Source organism: Aspergillus udagawae (assembly GCF_001078395.1).
Source record: "Aspergillus udagawae IFM 46973 DNA, scaffold_5, whole genome shotgun sequence".
In the NCBI taxonomy this organism is placed as follows: Eukaryota; Fungi; Ascomycota; class Eurotiomycetes; order Eurotiales; family Aspergillaceae; genus Aspergillus; species Aspergillus udagawae.
Genome location: NW_025091268.1, coordinates 1,900,428 through 1,924,241, shown reverse-complemented (window position 1 = coordinate 1,924,241; position 23,814 = coordinate 1,900,428). Strand labels below are relative to the sequence as shown.

The 23,814-nt window shown below is 48.9% G+C and overlaps 8 protein-coding genes across 8 annotated transcripts; 2 read left to right on the top strand and 6 right to left on the bottom strand.

The window, feature by feature from the left end:
• Positions 1-768: 768 nt before the first annotated feature.
• On the bottom strand, positions 769-1,474 carry Aud_007475 (polysaccharide biosynthesis domain-containing protein; the record flags this gene model as incomplete). The annotated part of the gene is made up of 5 exons (XM_043292365.1): positions 769-838; positions 894-930; positions 996-1,280; positions 1,339-1,363; positions 1,430-1,474. 5 exons carry the CDS (start codon positions 1,472-1,474, stop codon positions 769-771), a joined length of 462 nt encoding a protein of 153 aa, XP_043148300.1.
• Positions 1,475-1,955: 481 nt separating this feature from the next.
• On the bottom strand, positions 1,956-3,658 carry Aud_007474 (synembryn; the record flags this gene model as incomplete). The annotated part of the gene is made up of 7 exons (XM_043292364.1): positions 1,956-2,055; positions 2,107-2,951; positions 2,999-3,118; positions 3,172-3,330; positions 3,386-3,462; positions 3,525-3,599; positions 3,652-3,658. 7 exons carry the CDS (start codon positions 3,656-3,658, stop codon positions 1,956-1,958), a joined length of 1,383 nt encoding a protein of 460 aa, XP_043148299.1.
• An 810-nt stretch (positions 3,659-4,468) lies between these two features.
• Positions 4,469-9,951, top strand: Aud_007473 (putative telomere length regulator protein (Rif1); the record flags this gene model as incomplete). The annotated part of the gene is made up of 3 exons (XM_043292363.1): positions 4,469-7,429; positions 7,482-7,736; positions 7,789-9,951. The coding sequence occupies 3 exons, from the start codon at positions 4,469-4,471 to the stop codon at positions 9,949-9,951; spliced, it is 5,379 nt and encodes a 1,792-aa protein (XP_043148298.1).
• A 605-nt stretch (positions 9,952-10,556) lies between these two features.
• Positions 10,557-11,471, bottom strand: Aud_007472 (uncharacterized protein; the record flags this gene model as incomplete). The annotated part of the gene is made up of 3 exons (XM_043292362.1): positions 10,557-10,908; positions 11,006-11,095; positions 11,155-11,471. 3 exons carry the CDS (start codon positions 11,469-11,471, stop codon positions 10,557-10,559), a joined length of 759 nt encoding a protein of 252 aa, XP_043148297.1.
• A 344-nt stretch (positions 11,472-11,815) lies between these two features.
• Positions 11,816-13,224, bottom strand: Aud_007471 (uncharacterized protein; the record flags this gene model as incomplete). Its single annotated transcript, XM_043292361.1, has 2 exons — positions 11,816-12,883; positions 13,147-13,224. The coding sequence occupies 2 exons, from the start codon at positions 13,222-13,224 to the stop codon at positions 11,816-11,818; spliced, it is 1,146 nt and encodes a 381-aa protein (XP_043148296.1).
• Positions 13,225-19,236: 6,012 nt separating this feature from the next.
• Aud_007470 (putative choline transport protein) lies at positions 19,237-20,897 on the top strand (the record flags this gene model as incomplete). The annotated part of the gene is made up of 4 exons (XM_043292360.1): positions 19,237-19,364; positions 19,419-20,047; positions 20,107-20,480; positions 20,529-20,897. 4 exons carry the CDS (start codon positions 19,237-19,239, stop codon positions 20,895-20,897), a joined length of 1,500 nt encoding a protein of 499 aa, XP_043148295.1.
• A 272-nt stretch (positions 20,898-21,169) lies between these two features.
• Positions 21,170-22,257, bottom strand: Aud_007469 (D-hexose-6-phosphate mutarotase; the record flags this gene model as incomplete). The annotated part of the gene is made up of 3 exons (XM_043292359.1): positions 21,170-21,556; positions 21,619-21,942; positions 22,012-22,257. The coding sequence occupies 3 exons, from the start codon at positions 22,255-22,257 to the stop codon at positions 21,170-21,172; spliced, it is 957 nt and encodes a 318-aa protein (XP_043148294.1).
• Positions 22,258-22,620: 363 nt separating this feature from the next.
• Positions 22,621-23,745, bottom strand: Aud_007468 (aldo/keto reductase; the record flags this gene model as incomplete). Its single annotated transcript, XM_043292358.1, has 1 exon — positions 22,621-23,745. The coding sequence occupies one exon, from the start codon at positions 23,743-23,745 to the stop codon at positions 22,621-22,623; it is 1,125 nt and encodes a 374-aa protein (XP_043148293.1).
• Between the last annotated feature and the right edge of the window lie 69 nt (positions 23,746-23,814).

The following is a 23,814-nucleotide window of genomic DNA, read 5'->3' as shown; positions in this document are numbered from 1 at the left end:
GTGATTCTGGATGAGATGAGAAGTGTGAGAGAAGACAATTACTGTGAGAATGATACATAGAGTAGGCAAAGTATTTAAGCAGACAAGGATAACACAAACTGCAACGCTTCACCGTCTCCATGCTGTCAATGTGAAGCATTACGGGGATCCTTTTCATTCTTCTTTGCATTCTTTGCTTCGATACCAGATGCGGTAATATTGAGGCAGTCATTTCAGCTCAAAGAAACAAAAGGAATTCAAAGGCTCAGCCGTTAACATTGTTCTTCGCTTGCGAGAGACAAAGGGTCACGTGCCGCCTGGTGCGCAAGTGCAACACAAATCAGATTATGCATCCAGAAATCTATGTACATAAGTGACATCCCACAAATCGCGGTCAAAGGTTATATCGAGTAAATGTATGCATTTCCCTACAGTATTGCGTTGTTATGCGGATGGCACACGGATTCATCGCTTTCTGGATCGCCGCTTGGGAGTCACAGCAACTCGAAGCGAAGTTGGAGTAGAGGTCATCGCTCTAACATGACTCTCGGAGAGCAGAGCCAAGTAAAAGTGACCTTTCCCAAGCCCTTCAGACTGCTCAACAAAGGTAATATCCCAAAAACGTGAACTTGAGCGACCGATAACGATCAAGGAGGCACTGACTGAGGAGCTCTTTTGACGCTACGTCGCTGGCAAGGCAATCTCGAGCACTTTAACACTCCGTGGCACCGCCAACTCTTTCCGATTGGCAGTCCTACAGGGACTAGAACAAAAGAATCCAACTCGGTCTTACGAGCTGGCCTTTTTCTCTTCTGGATGAGCCCTCTCATAGATCCAGTCATTCAGACCGGCCCGGTTTCTGGACTCGTCAGAATTTATGCGCATACAATTTGAAATGGCGCGCAGTGACTTACCGAGCAATCTCGACAGCGTAGAATTGCATACGCATTGCTTCAGCGACGGTTAGTGGCTATTCGTGCCTTGCCAAACGAATTGGCCACAGAGTAGCAACTTACCGAAAATGGTTGTCTCTTGATCATACTCGACACCGGGACTGGTTCTGAGTATGGTCCCGAAGTTGTAGTCGCTAATCTTCTTCTCGTACTCGTTGATAAATTTCCGCCACTTTTCCTTGCCCTCCTTGCTCTTCATACTATCCTCGTTAATGGGTGCGGCAGGATCGAAGTCAGGAAATTCCCTCTTGAAGTGCTCGTAGATATCGTCGTCCATCTTTGTTAATCTGAGCTGCGAACCGCGGACCTTCTCGAGAATCGCCCAGTATGTCATCAAATGTTCGACGGCTACACCCGGAAAAAAATAAGTATGAATGGGAGTTCCAATCGACTGAGGGGTACTGACCCTTCACCGCGAACTGCTTCTCCATCTGAAGTCAAGATTAGCGTCAGTAATCGCGGCATTGCTCAGGTGCACGAGGTCAACATGGACTTACATCCTCCAGATTCTCCGCCGTCTCCGGGTCAAATGGCTTCGACATTTTGTGGTTATTGTAGCTTCTGGTAATATAGTTCCAAGATGTAAATACTGCAGTGAGAATGGGGTATAGATGAAGGTTCTTAAATCGGCGTTAGATATGTGAAAAGTTTAGTCTGGTGATATGTTTGCCCCGCGATACTTTTTCTTGGGCGGAGATTTTTGCGTGGTGGCCGCGAACCCCACCAGGCTAGGACCGCACGTCATCAGCTATCACAGAAGATAGTGGATGATAGTAGATGGTTCCTGAAGATCATGCAACAAATCTGTAATGATATGTCTAAACAAATTACAGAAGATAAAAGAACTTCTGATGCTGCAGTTAAATCACATCACGCATTGGCAGCATTAATTACAAAGCGCGACCTGTGCTGGAAATGAGGAATAGCTTTAGAACCACATAAAACGATAAATTTTAGATAGATTGAATTAAAAGGCAGGTATGGCAAAACGTGCATGGAAACTGATAGCTCAGAGGTGTTGCATCAATCGCTTTCATCAGAGTCGGGCAACTCTTCGAACCGTCCACTCTCAACAGCCTGTCTGACTGGATTTTCAACATTCAAAACGCCAGTAGCTCTGGCTCTGCAATTAGGATTAGCATATGGTATCAATGCTGAAGGAACTTTGTCTTACCTCTCAAAAAGCACGAATAACCTCTCTGCTTCCCTTTCCTTCTCCTCACTGGACATTGGCGGGCCCGTGTCCTGTTTCTCGGCATCCCATCGTTGGCCGGTGATAGGGTTAATCTCTGGGTCAAAGCCATTCGAATTGGTTGCGAAAGCTTCACTTGCAGATTGTGGTATCTCAATACCACGAGAGGCTAGTAGACCGGCGGCGAATCCGTATCCGATGTTCTTTGTCAGGTTCTCTGCGTCTTTGCCAGAGAGAACGAACATGAGCTCGGAGATCGCGATTTTCAAATTCTGGAATGGCGTGGTTGATAGTCGCAGCAGCTTGGATGACAGCGTATCTGATGTTCCAATTGGTTGTTTCCTATCACTGTCTTCCGGCAAGAGGAGCCACTGCATGTATTTACGGGGCCCATCAGGTGCCACTTCGTAGATGGTGACAAGTGAGTGGAGAAGTGGGATGGCCTTCGTTGCGAGGTCCTGGGCGTCATATGCAGATACTGCTTGGTCAAGAATGTTGATGAGCTTGTCAACATTGCAATTTTGGTTGAACGTCGGAAAGATGGGACTGCTCTCGAAGTGCTTTCCCTTCTTGTTCTCGAGATCGAGAGTTGACAGGCAGTTCAGAAGGTATCCCAATAAGCCGTCTAGAGGTTTAGGTGGAATGTCAATGCGGCTAATGATCTTGAAGATATAAGGAATCGAAGGGGAGAAGGTCGCGGAAAGATCTGGATAGACCTTTGAGACATTGAATATCAATTTCAACGTGTCAGTAAGTGCCAGCTCGTCTATCTGGGCCAACGGCTTTTTGCCAGACTTAGGAAATTGCTTTGCATGCCGAATTATTTGCTGTAGTTGTCAGTAAAATGCATCAACCAGAATCCCAGTGGACTCACGTAGTTGACATTATCACCCAGTGAGTGATTCTTGATAAGCTTCTCGTAGTCCATGGTAGTGTCATAAGTACATATGAACAGTATACGGCTGATCACCATCTCGTCTTCCGAGTTGTCGCACTGGAAATTCCTGTCTCAGCTTGCCCGGGAGTTTAGTTAGATGGCGGTCATACCTTGAGCATCTCAGCTAATTTGCTTCCATAACCTGTGTCCACGAAAATCTGACGCATTTTTTCATCCAGTAGAAGGGCGTTTGCGACGCAGCGCAGTGCCGCGCGACGCACATCTGGCGTCTCTCCCTCAACACCGTATCTACCCAGTACTTTCATACCCTGTTGTGAGAGTTAGAACGTACGAATGATAAATAGTGTTATGGGCCGCCCTTACCCACTCTGAATAGATGGGGCCTGCATTACTTGGGCTTGTGCCATATTCTCTTAGACGAAGGAGCTTCTCGGCCTTTTCTGCGCCAAGCAGTCCGCTAAGTCAGAATGATTAGTTTGATGGCTAGCTTTGTACGACTTACGGGCAGATGTGAGAGAACTGTCGTTGAGAGCGTTCTCAAGAGACCTCAAAATCTCTGTTACCTCTTTCGATTTGTCTGTATTGATCAGTGGGTTTCTTCGGGTACTAATGAGATCATCGAGACATACCTGCCATCATACTCCTCTTGATTGTATGCCGACGACTGATGGGTCTTTATCAATCGAGCTGAGCTCTGTACGCCCTTCGAGGAAACCCCTGCAAGCCTGATCTCGTACGAGTGACCCCAACAGAATAACGACCGCTAACGACAATCCCAGTTCACAAGAGATCACAGACTCAAGGGTATCAGGACTACTGTTTGAAGAAAATCAAGAGAGATAATTATCTCAAGCCACCTAAGGGAGTCAAAGAAATGGGTCAAAGAGATGCGGTTAGATGAAACAATGAATAAATAGTAGTATGGTGGATAACCGCAACCCCACATATAGTACTCCGTACGGAGTAGTCAGTCGAATTTAAGAGCTACTTAGCACAAAAATTTTCTTTCATTAGGTATAGACATAATACAAAGAAGGCTCGAGAAGGTAGGTAGCCATCTCAAATCCTCTAAGACCTGCTGCGTATATAATCTTCCACCAACCCTCGACATCACCATCTGGGAAGGCTTGAAGGGCGGATGGCCTTGGTGCCTTAGGCACTAAAGCCGTAGCCACCACTTTACGCGTGCCTCAGCCACACGTCGCGATCGAAGATTTGGAGCGCGTCTTTTCGACTTTAACACCCAGGCTTGGCGCGGCCCTAGGATCTACCACTGAAAACAGATCGCAAAGGGCATCAAGGCGCTGGGGACTGCTGCTGAACATCTTTCGCGGGGATTCGCATGTTTAGCTTGGTCTGAGTCTTGTAGCTTGACCATATCGCGATGCTTCTTGTTCTCTTGCCATCCCTGTCCTCATTTCCTTGATCGTTCGATCTTCCTGAAATATGGTGGAGGTTCTCGGCCCTCTGTCTCCTCGTCCGCCCACTCCACCTAGGACAGGTTCTCGTATACTGTCTGAGAAAGATCGAACAGAAGATTCTCCTATCGTCGTACAGACTCCCGTCGATTCTCCTTTCGCCGCGGACAGTTCCGTTGGTGCTCCGTCTACTCGACAATCCAAGCGGGTGAACTTCTCGCCATGGACCAAGTACATCAAACCTCCGTCTTTTACAAATTCTGCTCTCAGATTGAAGTCAGAACTCAAGGAGTTGCCCCCTTCGAATGAATGCAAACCTACGAAGTCCATTCTGAAGGCGACAAATGCGCATCCTCCGATCGACACAACCCACGTCGCCCCTTGCACTCCCGAATCCTTCGCCATGCTGCTCGAGTCGATCACACAACAATTGGCTGGGGAGTCGATAAGTTCCAGACTGGATGCTTATATGCAGTTCTTTGGGGCCTTGAGGGCTTACGAAGGGCTTCCCAGTGAGCAAGAAATAGGGCAGAAACTTGGGCTCATTACCCAGTTCATCCAACGGGATCTTAGCACAGATCTTGGAGATGGTGTGCCTCTAGGCACGAATCTTGTCATTCAAGCTCTCAAGTTAGCCGCTGCGCTCTCATGGAACATCGAAATAGCTGCGCAACTGTCAGACGAATTCAAGGTCTTCCTTGTGGAGCACTCCATCAACGCCCTTGATAGCGCGAAAGCACCCAAATCGATATTGACACATTATATGTCCATACTGTCTACACAAAACTTCCATTCCAAAATCATGACAAGCGCGCGGATTATTCGTCTACTTACCGTACTCGAAGACATTACCAGCCGTGTGAATGGAAATGCAATAGTCTTTCAGCGTCTAAGCATTTATCAGCGCCTTCTTACTCAATCCAAGTCGATTTTCGTTTCCCAGGCAGGCCTCTGGGTAGAGCATCTCATATCCGGTCTTCTTCACCACGTCAAAGATACGAGGATTAAGGCCATCTCTTTGGGCTTTCAAACTTCGATGATTTGCGGTCCGAATCCCAATTTATCGAAAAGTATTCGTGATCTATTCGATCGTCCTCTGGACAATGGCAGAAAATTAGTATCGGAAATATGCGAGCGAATGTCTAGGATGATGGCAAATATCGAAAGTGGCGTGCATGTGCCCCAGGTTTGGAGCATCATAGTCTTACTTTTGAGAAGCAAAAGGCTCAGTATCGACCAATGGGAGCATTTTAAAGAATGGGTCCTTGTGCTGCAGAGGTGCTTCAACTGCAGTGAATCATCTATCAAAGCTCAGGCTATTCTTGGCTGGAACCGATTCGTCTACGTCGTCAGCCCTAGCGACACGACGAGTCGGTCAATGCTGAGAATGCTAAGCAAACCCATCATGTCGCAGTTCGAGCGAAAAAAGCAAGAAAGACATGGATCACAGCCCGGACAATTAGCTTTGTGCAGCTATCACAACCTATTATACTATGCGTTTCGTCCGTCGGCAACGTTCCAACACCTCGATGTTGTCTGGGAAGAGTACGTTACTGGCCCCTCGACGATATTTGCCTCATTTCCTCACTTGAACGATCGATTCTGTCACGCCCTTTCCAACCTACTATGGAACCCACAAGCCAAGATATGGACCGAGAACAAAGTCAACGAGAGCACTAAACTCGAACCTGAGGAGCTGCCTTCCATCGACTGCAGATGGGTGAGGTCAAGAATCACGATTATCCTGAATGTCTTCGAAGCCATCTTCAGGACTTCCCTTTGGGCTGATGATTTGGATAAATCGAATATCGCTGCTGCCTGGGTCAGCCTGTCTCAAGCTTTGTCCTATGCCTCAAGTAAAGAGATCACGCCCTCCCCAGAATCCATGCAAGCTGTTGCCAGCGTGCTTGGACTTCTCCAACGGCTTTGGAATGCCGGTCCTTCCTCGCTAAACGCTCTTGGTAACGACTCGATGGATATTTTCTTTGATCGTTTTCGGTTCCTGTCTACTACCATGATCTTTTCTCTGGGAGGCATCCCATTTACTGAGAAACTACTCCTGAAGACTGCCAATGAGACTTTCCAGGCTGCAAATACGCCGACCCATCATCCTTTGCGGGCAAACACTAACCTGGACAGCCCTATCCTACATCTTCTCCGATTCATAAGTGACGTGACTGGGGTCGCTGAACCTACACCCTCTTACTTGCGTCTGGTTGATGGTACGCTTGAGGCTGCTTGCAAAAGTAGAACATCCCGAGGCTCCCGGCTGGAGCTCCTTCAGCAATGCGCGCGGCTGTATCCGAATGATGCCGACTTTGACTTTGGCGTCCAAAACTTTGCTCAAACCGTGTGGAATTCGACTGCGCAGCTGGCTGCGGAGTCTCTAAGGTCTTTCCCCCTTGAATCTGCGCGCGAACGCGATGGATCCGTGATTCATGATTACGAAAGTGTTGTCAAAATCCTCTCTACAGGGCTCAGGTTTTCCACTATTTTCCCGACATGGAATCAGCTGCTTGATGCCCTAGTTCGTGTGATGAGAACCGAGAAAGGGGATCGGGCCATTGCATCGATGGCTTTGGAACCTTTGGCTGAATGCATGATGACAATTGGTGCTCGGAATACCTATCTTCCCCTGTCGTCACTCTTCACCCAGTCACTATCCATCCCATACTGCCATCGGAGCGATTCGGGCACGAAGGAAGGCGAGGCCGTTACAAGCGTTTCCAAAGAAGACGTATTCTTTCCCCATCGATTGGTACAGTTGGTGAATCGCACACTCCAAGAATCTTACTCAACATTTGATCCATCGAAGACCAGCGGTGTCGCGGATTTTATAGAGTCTTTGACATCCTTTTTAGGCTCTGGTATCCTGGCTTTTCGACGGGAATTACTTGAAAACTTCCAGGGATTCCTTGCGCTTTGGCTCAGAGATGAGGCACGCAAACTCAATATCGAGAGTGGCGTGGAAAGCAGGATCCTTACAGCTGTACGTGTACTAAGCAAGGGGGCTTTTTAGATGCATACTAACTTGGGTTTAGTGCCGTGCTTTGTCGTCAGCTGTCATCAATATTTTGCAAAGTTCTTCCCCCCATGACGCCTCGTGTCTTCAGAGATTCGAAATCGTTATCGGTGCGGGGCTCCAATCCTCTCATACATCAATTGCGAAGAGATTCTTGGAATTCTGGAATTCTACATTTGGATCGCAGGAGGCCCTGAAATATCCTGAGGTCATCTCTCGTGCCCTGGCGAAACTGCTCCAGCTCCAATCTGTGCATCGAGCTGGTAATACACAGGTGCGCACTCCAGCAGTCTGTCTGAAATAATTTTATGTGCTAACTTTTTTAGGGCGGCGCACGCACCAAATCCGTCTCACCAGAGGGTTCACTTGAACCGGTAGATATGTCAATCAAGTCTCGCATTTCGTATATCCTAGATGACACATTCGAACATTCTCGGTCTCCCAGCTTCCATTCTTCGCCTGTCACAAATGAACGAGAGGTTACGGCCTTGCCGTTGAGTCGAAATCCCGATGTCATTAGACGGCAGCCCGCGCCGCCCTTCAAGGACAGACATGCCGGATCTACTATCGGGATTGAGTCGGACCCTTTCACAACAGGCAGTAAAGACTCTAGCAAGCCCAATGACGTGTTCTCTATAATAGACAGCATTCGGTCGTCTTCGCCTCTTGTGCAAACTCCGAGAGAACTGGGGTTCATGACCCCGCCGCATGCGCGTCAACTAAGCAACCCAGACATGAGTACACATTCACCTCGGACGCCTACGTTTCCAGTAGTTGCAGCCGAGAATGAGGATGGCTTCTTCGGCTCTTCCCCTACCCCGGGCACCAGAAGCAGGACGCAGGTGGTCGGCTCAACTATTCGCTCATCGCTAGCGACAGAGGTGATGGATTCTCGTATGGATATCGATCCCCCCTCCTCGCCTCCAGGTATAAGGTCTCTCAGTCCGAACTCACGCAACAAGTCAGCCCCTTCAGAGCTCCCTCAAATGCCTGCAGACGCAGATAACGAGAATATGAGTCTCAGGGAGAAAGAGAATATCCGTGCAGTTCCGACTCAGGAGAAGACGACAGTCAATAATGTCACGTCCGAGTATACTGGTCTCGGGAAAGGGAAGCACGTTGAGCCTGGTAAATCGGAAAAGCCTCTCAAGCGCCGCCTTCGTTCTTCTGCGGGCAAACAGCAGATCGCGGAAGCGTCTGCCATTTTAGAACCTGCACAATATATAGCACTTCAGGAAACGGAGTCTGTACCAGAACCCCTTGAAAATGGCAAGGCGTGTTTCTTAGAAAGCGTCCACGTCCCCGAATCTGCGCCCAAGATAGTCCAAGTGATCATGGAAGGCAATTTGCTACAAGAGGAAACAATCACAAATCCGAACTGCATTGCAGACTCTTTCAGCGATGACATGGAGACTCAGGTAGCCTCTCAACTGGAACAAGACTTGGAGTCTGCGGGCAATATGAACGAGGAGCCTAAAAGCGAAGCACCTTCAGAACCTCCTAAACAACAAGCGACAAGAAAAAGAAAACGGGACGCTAAGGAAGCTGACGCAGCTGAAACACCTTCTACTCGAGAGCGGCGTCGATCTTCGAGGTTGTCATCGACCAAGACACCAGCTGCTGTCGAAGTCCAAGAATCCATGAGCACTCGTGCCACGAGATCAATGGCCACTGCATCATCGCAGAACCCCAAGTCTTCGCCCGCCGAGTCTGTTGCAAAGAGACGCAAGCGTCAGTCCGAGGGAGAGGGGGAGATTCCAGCCTCCGTCATTCCGGAAGCCTTGGAACCGGCCAAAGAGCAGGGTACATCGCAAGAACATATTGCATCAAATCACGACCCAGTTGATGTCTCAGGTACCACCGAGATTTCACCTCAAAAGCGGAGATCGTCCCGTCTAGGAGGTCATGCAGCAGCAACCATCGCGGAAGAAAGTCCGTCTCGGAGGCAGTCACCACGTACTGCCCGCTCACGGAGACAGGCCAAGAGCAAAGAGCTTCTCTCGGAAAGCTCTTCTCTTAGAAAGGTAGAAGCCAGTACAACTGATTCTGTGACGGAAACACCAACTCCTGATCAGAATCTGACTCAAACCTGGGGGTTGACCCAGGAGACATCTGTTCATGGCAGCAATCTTCCCGAAACGATTACACTTGACGCATCAGTACAGCCAAGCACCGACGGCTCCGGTGATACTGAGATGGTTGAAGCAGACTCAGCGGCCGCTCCAGACCCGACAGACGAGCATGCCCAAGTCGACGCTGCTCAGGCAAACGCTGATGTTAACGATCATGCTCCCGAGGACAAAATGGTTTCCCATTCCGTTCAGACAGGTACCCTGGTCGGCCAAGAAGGCGTAATATCCTCTCTGCGAAGGGTACTAAAAGATGTCAAATCAACCACCCTGAATTTATCCGGCCTGAAAGAGATCGACGATCTCCTATTTGATATTCGGGTGGAAATGCACGAAGCACTGAGAAGACGTGCAGGGTAATTTCTTATTTGCATAGCGCTGGCGTTTCATTTATATCTTTTATATCTACCATCCTCCTTTACTTTCCCGTTCTGGCAATAATCGTTTGGAGGAAAGCCGCTATTACAACGTTTCTCTGGTCAGTTTTCCAGGTTGGTCTGTCTGAGTGTGGCCTTTTAGAGATTGGGGCAAACGGGCTGGACGGTGCGCACTATAAATAGAATTTCATTCATTGCTCTGTTTTCAGGCAAGTGATCGTTCAAGATGTAGAGAGGCCCGGACGTGGTAAACGGAGATCGACTCCTTTGTCTAGAATCGGTGTTTGTGCACATCGATTTGAGGTAAGCAGGGACATTATATATACGCCATAGTCCACCTTTGATACCCTGAATGACAATACATCGTCAACTTCACAGCGACTATTCCACGAATAGCCCTCGGAGATACAGAACAAAGGACCCGGACACTACTCTTGAACTAGAAGAGCATATACACCAACCAAACCCATGCCAGCACGCCTGCGCATTATCTCGGGACTTTATGGCATGACTCCACCCGGTATATGACGTCCTGCCCCAGAGCCATCAATTAGGATGCAGTACTCCGTATGACAGATCTGCGGAATCCTAGCATGATTTGTGGATGGCGTCGCCCTTTGTAGGACACTCCCATTGGTGCGTAATGCCTCCCGTGACAAGTGACGGCTGAACCCAGAGGTAAACGTGGCTTAGCCGCCAGTCTGTGCGGCAGGGCTGTTGAAGGTTCGCTCCGCTGGCGAGAGTGGCCAGGCTCACGTAGCTGTACATGTAGACGCTGAAACCTTCTTTCTTGTCCTTGGGATCACGCTGCGGGGTTGGCTCTTGGCCCCTCGGGGGCGATGAGGATGTTGACTTGCTTGAATAGTCAAGGAACTTCTGAAGTCTCGAGATCAAAAGGGTGACATTAAAATTTTCCTTCGTGTAGCATTTGCGTTTCTTACTGTGGGAGTAAAGATAGTTCCAATTCAATGAAACCTCTCATCATCTGGGATGGCTGATCATTCAGTCGAGTCCTCGTCCTCGACCTCGTCTGCAACGCCTCTGGGATATATTGCGCCTCCGATCGTTGTGTTTCTAGTCCTCCTCGTCTGGTCTGTATGACATCATCTATCTCGTTGTCGCATGCACTGATCTTCATTAATTTAAATTAGGGCACTTGTCACCATGAGATATCGCATCCATAGACGGGAGCGAGAAACATGGCTCCGCAGAGACCTCTACTTCCCGGGAAGGACAATAATCGCCGATACGGATATCGACAAACAGCTCCCGCTTGTCAAGCTCAGTATCTGGAGGACACTGCACCGTGGAAAGCAAGCCCTTGGGGCAGAGTGCGACGCCCCGGACCCGAGCCTGTGTTCTATTTGCATGGAACAGCTCAGGGATGATGAGGACGTCCGCCCGCTTCCTTGCGAACACATTTTTCATCCGGCCTGTGTGGATCCGTGGCTGACGAGATATCGCACCTCGTGTCCTTTGTGCCGAGTCAGTTTGGTAGAACATGACGGGAAGTCGGATCTGGAGGATGGGAGGCGAGCTCGGTTTATGGGTATGCCTGTGCCTCCCGAACGGGCGTTGATCGGTTTTGTAGGACGATTCGGGTGAAGTCCTCATGTAATTAGAATGGTCACTCTTCCTCTGTTTGTCCAATTTCATGTGTCATGTATTGCGGTCTAGTCTAGCGGGAGATGGTTCTATTCCAGGTATCGCAGCGGGCATCACAGAAATGAGCCTTCTGGCCTAACTTGGTTGATTCCGGGAGTTAATGGTATACTCAGTTATTCTACTACATGTCATGGTCAACTCTTTGAGATTCATTCATTCTATATTCAGGATTAAACCCTCCATTACCCCGTTTGGTAACCGGCTATTCGCCCTGGTGAACCCGGTCTAGACCCTGATTCCAATATATTCTTATCCTTGGTCGATCCAGCTTCAAGATCGATTTGCACACGTCCCTTTTTCACACATTCTTGTTGATAGTCCCATTCATCCAAGTCTATTCCCTGGAGCTCTGCGGAGTTTTCCAGGTGTTCACAGGATGGTTTGGCGATTGCTTCCTTGCTTGCTTCTCGTCCATCTAGTCTGAGGGACGGCATAAGCTCCTTGATAGCCCGTCGATATCCGGATCCTTTGATCTTGAGGACACGGTTGAGAGTAAGCGAAGGTCGCGACTGTGAGCCTGAGGATTCCTTGCCGGCCTGAGCGCCCTGCTGTCGGTACTGCCTGCTTCCGTATAGGAATGATTTCAGACCGAATAGCTTGCGGAGCAGCGGCCATAAGCACATCAAGTTCGCCACGTACATTGCTGTGCTGGCCTCCCGAATATACCAAATCTGATAGGTCGTGGTCAAAGGGGAGGCGAAATTGAACACTTTGTTCAGGATGGCCGCCGCAATGGTGAATACGCCGAGGCTCATGATGCAGATAAGCAGTAGCTTTTTTCTCATCTTCATCTGTGCTTTAATGAGTAGCGGGACCGGGACTGCTAGCATAGCTGCATCCGACGATATGTTGAAGACAGCCTGAGTGATGGAGTAGTTCTGGTAGGTCGCACATTGCAGGTCCTGGACAGGCATGGCCCAGTACTGGGAGAATGGTCGGCAGTAGACGCCATAATAGGTGACCATTATGACAACGAACCCAAGCGCAACATACACCGCGATTATCTTGACATAGAGATGTAACCGGAGGTTCTTGGTTAACCGCCAGAACAGGGTCAGCATACAGATCTTGACTCCCCAGGTCGAGAACAGCATGCACTGTTCCAATCCAATGACGATCTTACTACCAATGATCCGGTCCTTGACTTCTTGAGGATTGGCTAAAACTTTGTCGTAGTCGGCTGGGTCCATCAGGTTCGTTGCATAACGGGCGGATATTTGGATCAGAATTAGTAGACTCGTATAGATCAACTAGGATGAGGTCATTGCCAGGTCAGCCGTTTGCGATAGAGGACGAGCAGACGGTCCACACTCACAAATGTTGCACTCATGACATAGTCATCAACTATTGCACCAGTTACCGTTAGCAGCTGTGATACGGGCTGGCGCAAATCTTACCGGAGCATACAGTATAAGCGCTTGACCGATCCATTCGAGATAACTCGAGATATCCTTCGCCTGATCAGACATTACCACCTCTCAAAGGCGTCTCAACGTACATACATTCTACCCACGTAGAGGACAATCGCAATGCTCCAGAAGATGAGAGACTCCGTGAGCAGCTGGTGTGGAGTGGGCGACACGTTCCCCATCGTGACAATGGAGCGCAACGGATGGGCAATCTGACATTGGGTGCTATTGCTCCTCCGAAGCAAATAGCTTCAGTTCGTACGCAACGTCAAGGTTGCATCGCCGTTTAGAGGTTTTAAAGATCGAGCCCTATCAGCCATTTCACACTGAGCCATAATGTCTTAGGTCTATCAAATGGTCCGCGTATCCAAACATTGATTGACCGCACTATCATCCTGAAATTTCCTATCAGAACTGAAACGATGCAGATCGCAGTCCCTCATTTGTTGTCTGTCGTAATTTGTCAGACTCAAGACCTAGATGAAGCAAGGGAAGAAAGGGAGGGAAGGGAGAGTTCAAAGCAAGGGACGCCAGGACCATAGGTCGTAAGGACCATTGGCCACATCCACGCTCAGAGAAACATCCATTGTTCGGCAACACCGCTTGAGTGCATTCTTCCGCATCAAAGAATGCTTGGATGTTTCCCAACTCCAGCCACTCGAGCTGCGAGTCCGAACAGGTTGACAGGCTGGGGAGCACGAGCCACGAAATTGTATGACCCACCGGTGTCCTTCCGCTCGAATCATGTTGGATTATTTATCTTTGAGTCCTTATCTCCCTTGCACGTCCAACCAAAGCCTTTTCAAGTGAGGGAGGTTGTTGAATGCCATCACATGCGTTTGCCGTCTTAAGCGCATCCTAGCCACTTGGAGGGACATCTGCATAGCTCCCCATTAAGCTTCTGTAAGCGGGATTTCCTCCCTGGGTTGATCTCTTCTACAACCAAGGGTATTCAAGGATGCAATTTCGCATGTAAGGTCTCTGACGCCACGACATTTTGCGTCCAGGCCCGAACAGGGTTCGCTTGTCCTCATGACTTGCGCAAGACAGTCAAGATCGGCATAATGGCAAGCTTAAACCAAATACAACGCAAAGTAGTCTTCGAGCGTGCGTTTGGAACCCTCAGTGGTAAGCTATTCCACGCTTTGCTTTCCTAGCAGGTGCTCACATTGCTCACCTGGTGATGCACAATAGCCCTGTTTATGATCCGTTGAGATCAAACTTCTTCAATCATCGTCAGTCCATTTGTCCAAATAGCGGTCAGGCATTGATTAGAGTCATTCATACATGTCTCATACCAGCCAAAGCATTCTCCAGTATGTAAGGCTGCATTGCCAAATTCAATCTCGGTAAAGGCATAGGTCTCCACAAATTGTTCAGGAGAAGAAAAGGACAAATAACAAACATGGCGGAACAATGTACGTCATTCCCAGAGTGTTGTCAAAGGGTCATTCTTTGCCAGTACGTACCTCAGGTAGAGAGGCTCCGAAAGAGAGGAAAGCCGCAAGCCAGGATTTCCAGCCGCCTCTTCTCGAATGGTTTATCGCTCCGAAAACCACGCGTATGTTTAGCTAGTGGAGAAGCCCTGGAGCAACACCTCCGAACACCTCTCACTCCAGCTGAGTTATCTATGGCCGCATGAGACCTTAGGTGTCAGTAGCTAAATCCAACTCAGAGTTGAAGCTCATCTTTGCTTTGCGGGCTTTGTGGCGACCCAGACGGACAATTACAGATGCTTCCTCTGTCCAAGCAGGCAACACTTTCCAAAAGCGCTAGGGCCGCCTGGTGTTGTGAGGCCATGAGCTTCTAGGCTTGCGACAAAGGATTAAAGTAGTTAGCACGGAAACAACGGATGATGGTTATCCTGTCACTTAATCTCCTTTAGTCGGCAAACATTGGCCGAAGGAGGAAAACTGGACAATTGATAGGTCCCATCATTCACGTGTTCCAGATCATAGATTCAATCTGCGTATCTGCAGTCACTCTGCACATCCGTAGCTATCATCCACAATGAGCAGCTCAATAATGTCTCTTCAATAGAAACATCTCAACTCGTTTGATTTTCAGAGCTGACTTAGTCGAGTGGGAGAATCGAGTCCAGGCCTACCGCAGACAACAACGCAGTAAAATGCTATATTTGAGAATCAGCAATGACCTTGAGTTTGCAGAGGATGGGTTTCAGCTCTATCATTTAATACACTGTACAGATTATTTATGGGCATGCTTGTCAATTGATAGTCTGAAGTCTCCTCCATGACGAATGAAAAGCTATCTTATGTATGGTTCAATCACAGAATCATAAATTGCTGAATGTTTTAAGAAGATGAATACAGAGTACGTTAACGCCATGTTTCCCTCAGGTGCCCTTTTGCCCGTCAGACTAGGAATAAATATTTTAAGCGAGGGAGCCATGTCGGACAACATTGTCCATGAATGAGCCCCCGATATTAGGGCATATTACAGCTTTTCGCGGTGCAAGATGTTCGCTAAATGGATTTGGTGCACTCATGGTTATTCTAAACAACATGACCTCAAATTAGAAAAAGCTGTGGTGCTGCGTATAAACTCTCCATTGTGGCTGCCTGGGCAAGGATTTCAATGTTTAAGCCAGGCTATTATATTCTCAAGCTTAAATATTGCAGCAGTGGTGAGTTCATACGCAGGTAATGGATGAGCTACATATCCATTGACATCACCATTAACTCCCAGATGAATTTCTTGTCTAGCCATTCAACGGCTAAACATGACATCATCTTTGAGTGTGCAAAGTTTTTATTCCATTCTTGCACGAGGAATATCGCCAGTAGCCATATGTTGATGTGCTGAACGCAGAAAGATGGGCATCCAGAGGGTAGAGCCAGTGCTGTGCTGTATGATTTGTGGAGCAGAGGTTCCACCTTGGAGGTAATATGCTGATTGAGTCGAGTTGTCTAGTTCTTGACGACCCAAAGACAAACCAGATGCTTTTATCTGGAATCTCACACAGAAGTTCGTCGAGATCCTGGGAACTGCCAATTCCGAGGAACCCTAAGAGGGCCTTCATCAGAAATTCAGCATTACATGCGAACCGTTGGAATGCGGACTTCCACATGGCGAATCTGTTCGGACAAGACAAGCCCCGAAGGGCAGGGCAATGCATAGGATATCCGATTCATGCCCACTGCTGGTTGCTCCTCGAACGATTTGTTGGACATGATCTCATCATCCCAAATCTCCACATATTTGTCCGTGCTGTTGAAGGATTCTGGAACCATGCATCTGTCGATGGGGTCTGCTATATGGAGGGCACACTTTGCACACACTGGCTGAAAGAACAGCGTACGTGTACTTCGGCTGAGCTTCTCAAGCTGCCTGCAAAGTGGACGAAATGCAGATTGTGGCATACACCCGGGAGTCCATTGAGAATTCCCGACATACAACGATTGATCGCTCAAAACATCCAGCCACGAAAAGACAATTCTGGCCAAGGACAAAGTGGGATCCAGTCACAGGGTTTCTGCCTGTCTCTTGATATTGCGATGACTATTGTGGATTTGATCTATGAGACTCAACCACATTGCCAACAGCGCATTAACAATATACGTAATCTACTGGAAGCCTTTCGATGGAGCTTGCCTAACACCTACTGGCAAGCCCGATGTAACACACAGCTATTGTTTGAACTCGACGACCTGATCAAGGCCGGAACTGCAGCAAACTGGTCAGGACTGTGCCTGGGGGTTGAGGAGCTATTATTAGATGATAATTGGTACTGTAATAGTGGGTTGAACTATCGTGCTCAAACACTGAAACTGCTTAATGGCATCAAGGTGAATTTTCTCCGCCTTTTGTATGAAGGTGTAGGCCAGTGATTGTGATTTAGAAGCGCTGTTCATGTACCATGGGGAATGGGCTTATAGTCCCAAGCAACTAGCTAGGATGTGCTTGGGTGCCCTAGATGGTTATTTAATTAAAGTACGAAAGTCTACTGCTATATGTCACATTCACTACCTGGTAGGTGGTTATCTTATTCGCTTCCAGCATTGCTATATTCACTATCTTGTCCACTTCCCAGAACCTTGGTGGGTTAGCCTAATATGTTAAGCCCTCTGCCCTCGGAGTCTGCTTAGTGTTTCTCTTTCTTCCTACCACTCTCTCTAAAGGCCCACCAAAACACTAACGTAATGATAATATGGCTGTGATCGGTCAAATCTTGCTATAAGCTTTGTATGTATTGCACTTTGATGGAAAGTCTATCTTGTTAACTAACTGATGCTAGTACATGGGTATCCTGGCTATATCTGTTGGGATACGTCGCCTAAGCTGACACAGTGCGGAACGGGATATCAACGGAGTCTGGAACTCCATTTTGAACTGGGTTTTTGACCCAGTCAATGGGCTCATCACGGAGCCGCAGGCAATGCACACTGAAACTGGGGGAGCCAGGGGCGTTCAAATTTGAACACCCTTAATGTCGCAGGGGGAACACGCGGTTCCTTTCTCATTACACAGCGCAAGTCTGCAGACGGTGGTTAGATGGGATAGGCCAGCTCCTGAGATACCTCAGGATGCAGCATGGAACCGGCGCGGCTCTCAGCGCCCCGCGTATGGGATCCTCACGATCGGGGGAAGGGTGGACTTCCAGAGTACATCCCAGCAGACGAAAGCCAGTGGCGCTGTTTAGTAGAGACCCACGGAGCAATAAATGAGACAGTCAACACGATCCAAGTGATGCGGTCTGGGCCCTCGGTCACAGCCCAGCAATTCCTTCATTCCACGTTCTTTGGCATCCACGTACCAGGGTAAAGGATATCGGTGGGCGCCATGCACCGATCAAAAAGGTCGATCTTAAGGACATGGCGAACACTTTCAAAAAGAATGGTATTATCGAGCCACCGACGAAATCAGGGCTTGGCCAGCGACTTTGTTCGACATGCCCCCCTCAAAGTATTTCAATGTACTTGGAGTACTGCGGGGGACGGCAGGTACTGAAAGAAGGGCAAAGTCATGTGCAAGAATACCGTTTATGATTGTTTTACGCAGAATATCTGGATCGCCACCAGCGGACACTCCTCTACGGCGACACTCAAGTATGTGATGGCCGAGATAGGCACCGACGGAGTCCTCTTCAGCATCAACTACCCATATGAGCCCATCGAAATGGCTGTGGCTGGTGGGATAATGGTGCGAAGGCCATTAAGGAGGCAGTGGGAGGTGTTGAGGCGTATCGTTGCATCGGCCGGGACAATGCGAAGAAACAGCTGAATTTTGCAATTAGTGGGTTTTCGGCGCCTGTATGATCGAGCGTGATCATATGTATATGTAACTATGGCAATTAACTGCTCTTTTCGACTCAATTCATTTAGATATATTCAGTTCGACGACCTACCAAATAATCGGGGGAAGAAATGATATAAACAAGGCTGCGGATTACATGATTCAGTGCTAAAAGCAAGGACCATAGTATTGGACTATGTGATGATCCTAGAAGTAGTTACTTTGGCGAAAGAGTTTGGAGAAGGCGAACTTCATCGAGCAGCAAGTGGTTGGGACATATAAGACATAATTTGGTCTGCATTAGGTCTCTGACGTTTATCGTCCTCTCTCTTGTCAGAAATCCACCACCATGCACCGGAAGCTTTCTCGTTTCTTTATCCAAATATGGAAATAGCAGAGAACAATCGAAAAGCCAATGAATATGCCCGAGAATGTGGACTCAGCGCGAGGATCGACAGGAAAATACTACATACCTGAGCTCCCCCTTGCGTGGGGATCGCAAGAGCAAAGTTCCCTTACCCCTCTAGCGGTTGTAGCAGTAGGTACTTGCAGACGTTGTCAAAGATTCTGAGAGACTGTAGTCTCTTGGATGGTTCATCTTATCATACCACAGCTCGCCAAATCTTACCATATCCCATGGCGACGACTCGCGGCGTATGCTCGGGATGGACAAGATGGTATTCTACCGCTGGCCATGGCATCGGCGATTTTGACCAAGTAAGCCTACGCTGTTCAGATATGCAACCCACGTGGCGTCCATATGGGGGCAGCCACAACTCCTTGCATGGGGCAGGAGGTAAGAGTTAGGAGGTAGGTGGTTTCAGGAGCACATGCCACCGAGTGCCTCACCTGTGGCACATCGAGAGCACCAGTCTTGGTTGTACAAAAACGATTGGGCTCCCCTTCTCACCACTGCATCACTTCACCCAGTCAACCAGATGGATACTTCCTATGATCCCAACATGATGGACGATGCACGTTTAGAGGCTGCCTTAGGACACAAGCAGGAGCTGAGAAGACACTTTGATCTCTTCAGCTTGGTCAGTCTCGGTATTGTCATTGCGAAGTAGGTCAAGCACTAGGCTGGCCATCTGCACAGTTTGCTGATATGTTCGCGTAGCTCCTGGGCCGTTACTGGAGGAACGGTCGTGGCAGCTCTGCAAGATGGAGGCTCCATGGCAATGCTTTACGGCCTCATACTTGTCAGTATATTCTATACACTCATATCCGCATCCCTGTCCGAGCTCGCGTCTTCGATGCCATCAGCCGGGGGTGTTTATTATTGGGCATCGGTGTCAAGCCAAGAATATGGACGGTTTGTTGGCTTTTTAACCGGATATCTGAATGCTTGTGCCTGGCTTCTGTCAGCTGCGTCGATTAGCTCCATGCTCGGAAATGAGGCCGTGGCCATGTACATGCTCCTCAATCCCGGCTCGCAATGGCATTCGTGGCAGGTGTTCATCGTTTTCCAACTGCTGGCTTGGATATGCTGCGCGATAGTTTGTTTCGGGAATAAACATATCCCTACGTTGAACCGAGCTGCTCTTGTGCTCTCTATGTGTGGTCTGTTGGTGACTGTCATTATCCTCGCCGTCATGCCGAGAAAGCATGCAAGCAATGATGAGGTTTGGAGAAGATATCACAACAACACTGGCGGTTGGTCGGATGGAATTTGCTTCCTCATAGGTTTGATCAACCCGGCCTTTTCAGTCGGAGTCCCCGACTGCATCACTCATCTTTCCGAAGAAGGTTAGTGATCTTGCTCCTGAAGGCTACTACATTCCTGGGTAACAATGTTTTCTATATAGTTGTGAAGCCCAGAACCAGAGTCCCTCAAGGAATGATGCTCCAGATGTTAACTGCCTTTATCACGACTTTTGTCTACCTAATTGCTTTGCTGTACTCCATTGAGGACCTTGACGCTGTTTTACATAGCGATATCTCGTCTTTTCCAACAGCAGAAATCTACCGACAAGCCACTGGGTCCAGGCAGGGGGCAGTCGGACTGGTTGCGGTGCTCTTCCTGACCGCGTTTCCAACCCTAGTTGGGGTTTACATCACCGGGGGTCGCATGTGGTGGAGTCTTGCTCGTGACAACGCAACGCCTTTCGCCTCATATTTCAGTCATGTCCATCCAACACAGAAGAATCCCATCCGCGCCACAGTAGCTATGGCTGGTATGGTGAGTTGCCTGGGTTGCATATACATAGGCAGTACTACCGCATTCCAGGCACTACTATCGTCCTATGTTGTGCTGAGCACTCTGTCATATCTAGGGGCTATTCTGCCGCATGTGCTGACAGGCCGCAAGAATATAGTGCCCGGACCTTTCTACATGGGAAGAAAGATCGGCTTGGTGGTGAACGGAGTGGCTGTGGTCTATATTCTTGTTACAATTGTTCTCTTTTGCTTTCCACTCACCCTCCCGGTCACAGTTCACAACATGAACTATTCAAGTGTTATTGCTGTAGGACTAGTCACTTTGACCGCGTTATGGTGGTTCGTTGGCGGAAGACGTGATTATAGGAGGCCGCAATACAGCGTCGACATCGCGCAAGGTCTTCCTGCCGAGTTGGATACAGAGAAGGGACCATCATGACTGGAGAGTGTCCGAAGCTACCCGATAAAATTATGAATGTTTGCATTTCTATCTCTCAAGGGCCGCAATGTGTAAGAACAACAATTGAAATCTATCCAACGCAATGGGCGAAACCCAGCATGAGTCCAGCAAGAATTACTTTCCATTTGAACCTTGAGAGACACTCTCAGACTGCAAGTTTGTTTAAGTTAGTTCCTTAAGGCATCACAAGAGTTCGCTATCATCATCATTCAATAACAGAAAATATCAACCCCGCCATTGCATCCTTGCATTTACAACCTCGGGCGAATTGACTGGCTCCCCTCCCAGGACTCGCCAGCCTCCAAGGTCTGCCAGCCAGCGACAGAACCGGCCTCGATGCAAATCATCTTCTTGTATGCGTCATCCGGGGCAAAATCGGCCATGCCCTTGGCCTTTTCGATCCAAGGGTTCCAGACAACGACATCATTCAACCCCTCGCGTGTAACAGAGAAAATAGGCTTGTCGTCAGCGGCAGATGCCACGATGATGGGAACCTTAGGGTCCAATTCTTTGTACACACGATCTGTCTCCTCGTTGATCTCCAATGCAGGCGAAGTCTCGGTGTGCGTAGTAGCGTTTCGGGTCTTATCGATGTAGGTCTTGGATTCGAGGTTCTTAACCCGGATTTGCGAGATGTCCTGGGACGCATTGGTAATTAGCAACGTGACACAGCAGCGTCAGGATATAAATGGCAGCTTACATCAATTCTGAGATAGGTGTGCATCAGAACCTGGAAGTCGAAATTCTCGTTGCCCTTGTTCTGCACTTGCAGGGATGTTTCCAGACCTTCCTTGGTCAAGGTAACACTGTACACAAGGCCAAACTCATACGGCCAAGCCTTCCGGAATTCCTCGCTCAGCATAGTGTGAGACAGACCGAAGTCGAGCTTGACCGAATCATCACAATCTTTCTTCCCTAGCGATTCGGATGATGACTTGCCCAGGAACTCCCAGTTGGAGTTGCGCGCAAAGCCATGCTGCGGGAGGGAGGAGGTAGCGTGGTTAGGAGGAGGAGGACCGAAGACCTATAGCAAATGGAAGATTTCTCGGATTAATGCTGCTGCCATTTGCGGATAAAGTGGTCTTAGACGTACAGGGAACACAACGGGGATGCCACCGCGGATAGGCTTGGAGCCATCCAAATGAGCCTTTTCACTCATGAACAACTGTTCCCGCCCATTTGCAAGCTTCCACGAGGTGACCGTTGCTCCATACAAGTGAACAGTGACTGACTCGCCGGTGGGCAAGGTGGCCTCGATCTTGTTCTCCCGGAAGGTGATGGTGGGCTGGGGTAGTGATGCGGCCACACCAATGGCTGAGGGCTTGTTAGACCGCTCCATTTTTCGATGTCAGATTCAAAGGAGATCTTAGGCTAGACTTGTGGGTTTGAGAGGCTAAAGAGCGAAGATGGTCGTTGGGCTTTCTGTGATGCGGGGAGTGCTACGCCGGAACTGAGGGGAGGGCGGGGCAACAACATCATAATCATCGCCCTATTATTTCACCACGTATGACTCCCTCTGACATCAAGCCAACCCACAGTCGAGAATCTTCCTACCATAACCTACAGTGGTAATTGAAATAACTCGCCGCTTTGTTCAATGTTTACTTTTCATTTCTGACTACAATATTGTCATATCTTGGTTCTGTGCTTAGATTGACCAAGAATGCAATCTGATTGTAAAAGTACTGACTATTGCATGCCTTTAACCATGCTGCCACAGTACCGTGGTGTGTCCCTCGATACTCACGTCCTCAATCCGTCGCATCTCGTCTGGTGTCAGGCGCCAACCTAGAGCCTGCATGTCCTGCTCCGCTTGCTCACCACTCCGAATTCCCACCAGAGGAAGAACTCCCTTGTTGATGCTGAAATTCAATGCCACCGCGGCCACGGGGACACGCCTTTGTTCAGCAATTCGCTCGAGCACGTTCAGGGTTGGCTCAAGCATGTGCATGGGATAGCTACTGAAACGATAAGTTCGCGGAGGCTCATGGAATCGAGAGTACTTGTTCGACAGGCGACCCTCACCCAGAGATGCATATCCCTGAAAGACAATGCCCCTCTGGCGGCATTCACGGATCAATCCATGCACTTCTGGATGTCTTCTGATGACAGAGTACTCGCACTGGTTGACCGCTAGGGGGATGCCGTGCTTGTCGAGCTCATTGGCCATTTTGATCATATCGTCTTTGTCATAATTGGCAACGCCAACGGCCCGTGCCAACCCACTATTGACGCAGTTCGCAAGACCCTGCGCGACAGTCGATATCATGCTAAGGTGGGTTGGTCCATGGACAAGGTAGACATCCACATATTCAAGGCCAAGCCTCTGCAACGAGCTCCTGAGCTTGTTTTCGGGTCCATGCGATTGGAGAAACACGTTCGTCGGGTCAGGCCATGACATCCACTTTGTCTGTATGATGAATTCCTCCCGCCTCATATCCTTGAACAGTTGACCACATATACGCTCGCTTTCTCCGTCACCGTACGCAGGTGCCGTGTCAACAAAAGTCAACCCGACTTGTCGCAACTTCGTCCAAGCGGCTCGGATCCGCGGAAGGTCACGTTCTGCATCGTATTTCCACGTGGCTTTGTCGCCCCAGGACCAGGCGCCGATGCATATATATGGCACTAGAACGTCGTGGGCCCTTCCTCGCAGTGTGATTCGTGCCTGCGAGTCCGGTATGATCTCACTTGGCAACACATAAGACTCTTCGCTCATCTTGGGGTCAACGGGATTCGGGTGCGGCGAGTGCATTGGCCCTTCTGTAGCGGACATGCCGGATGCCAGCCCTGTCTGCAAAACATACTGACTTCCTGCGACTGACATCGCGCGCAATTAAGGGTATCAATATATAAACGTAATTGTATTCTTATGTGTGCTCGGACTTGGCTATGC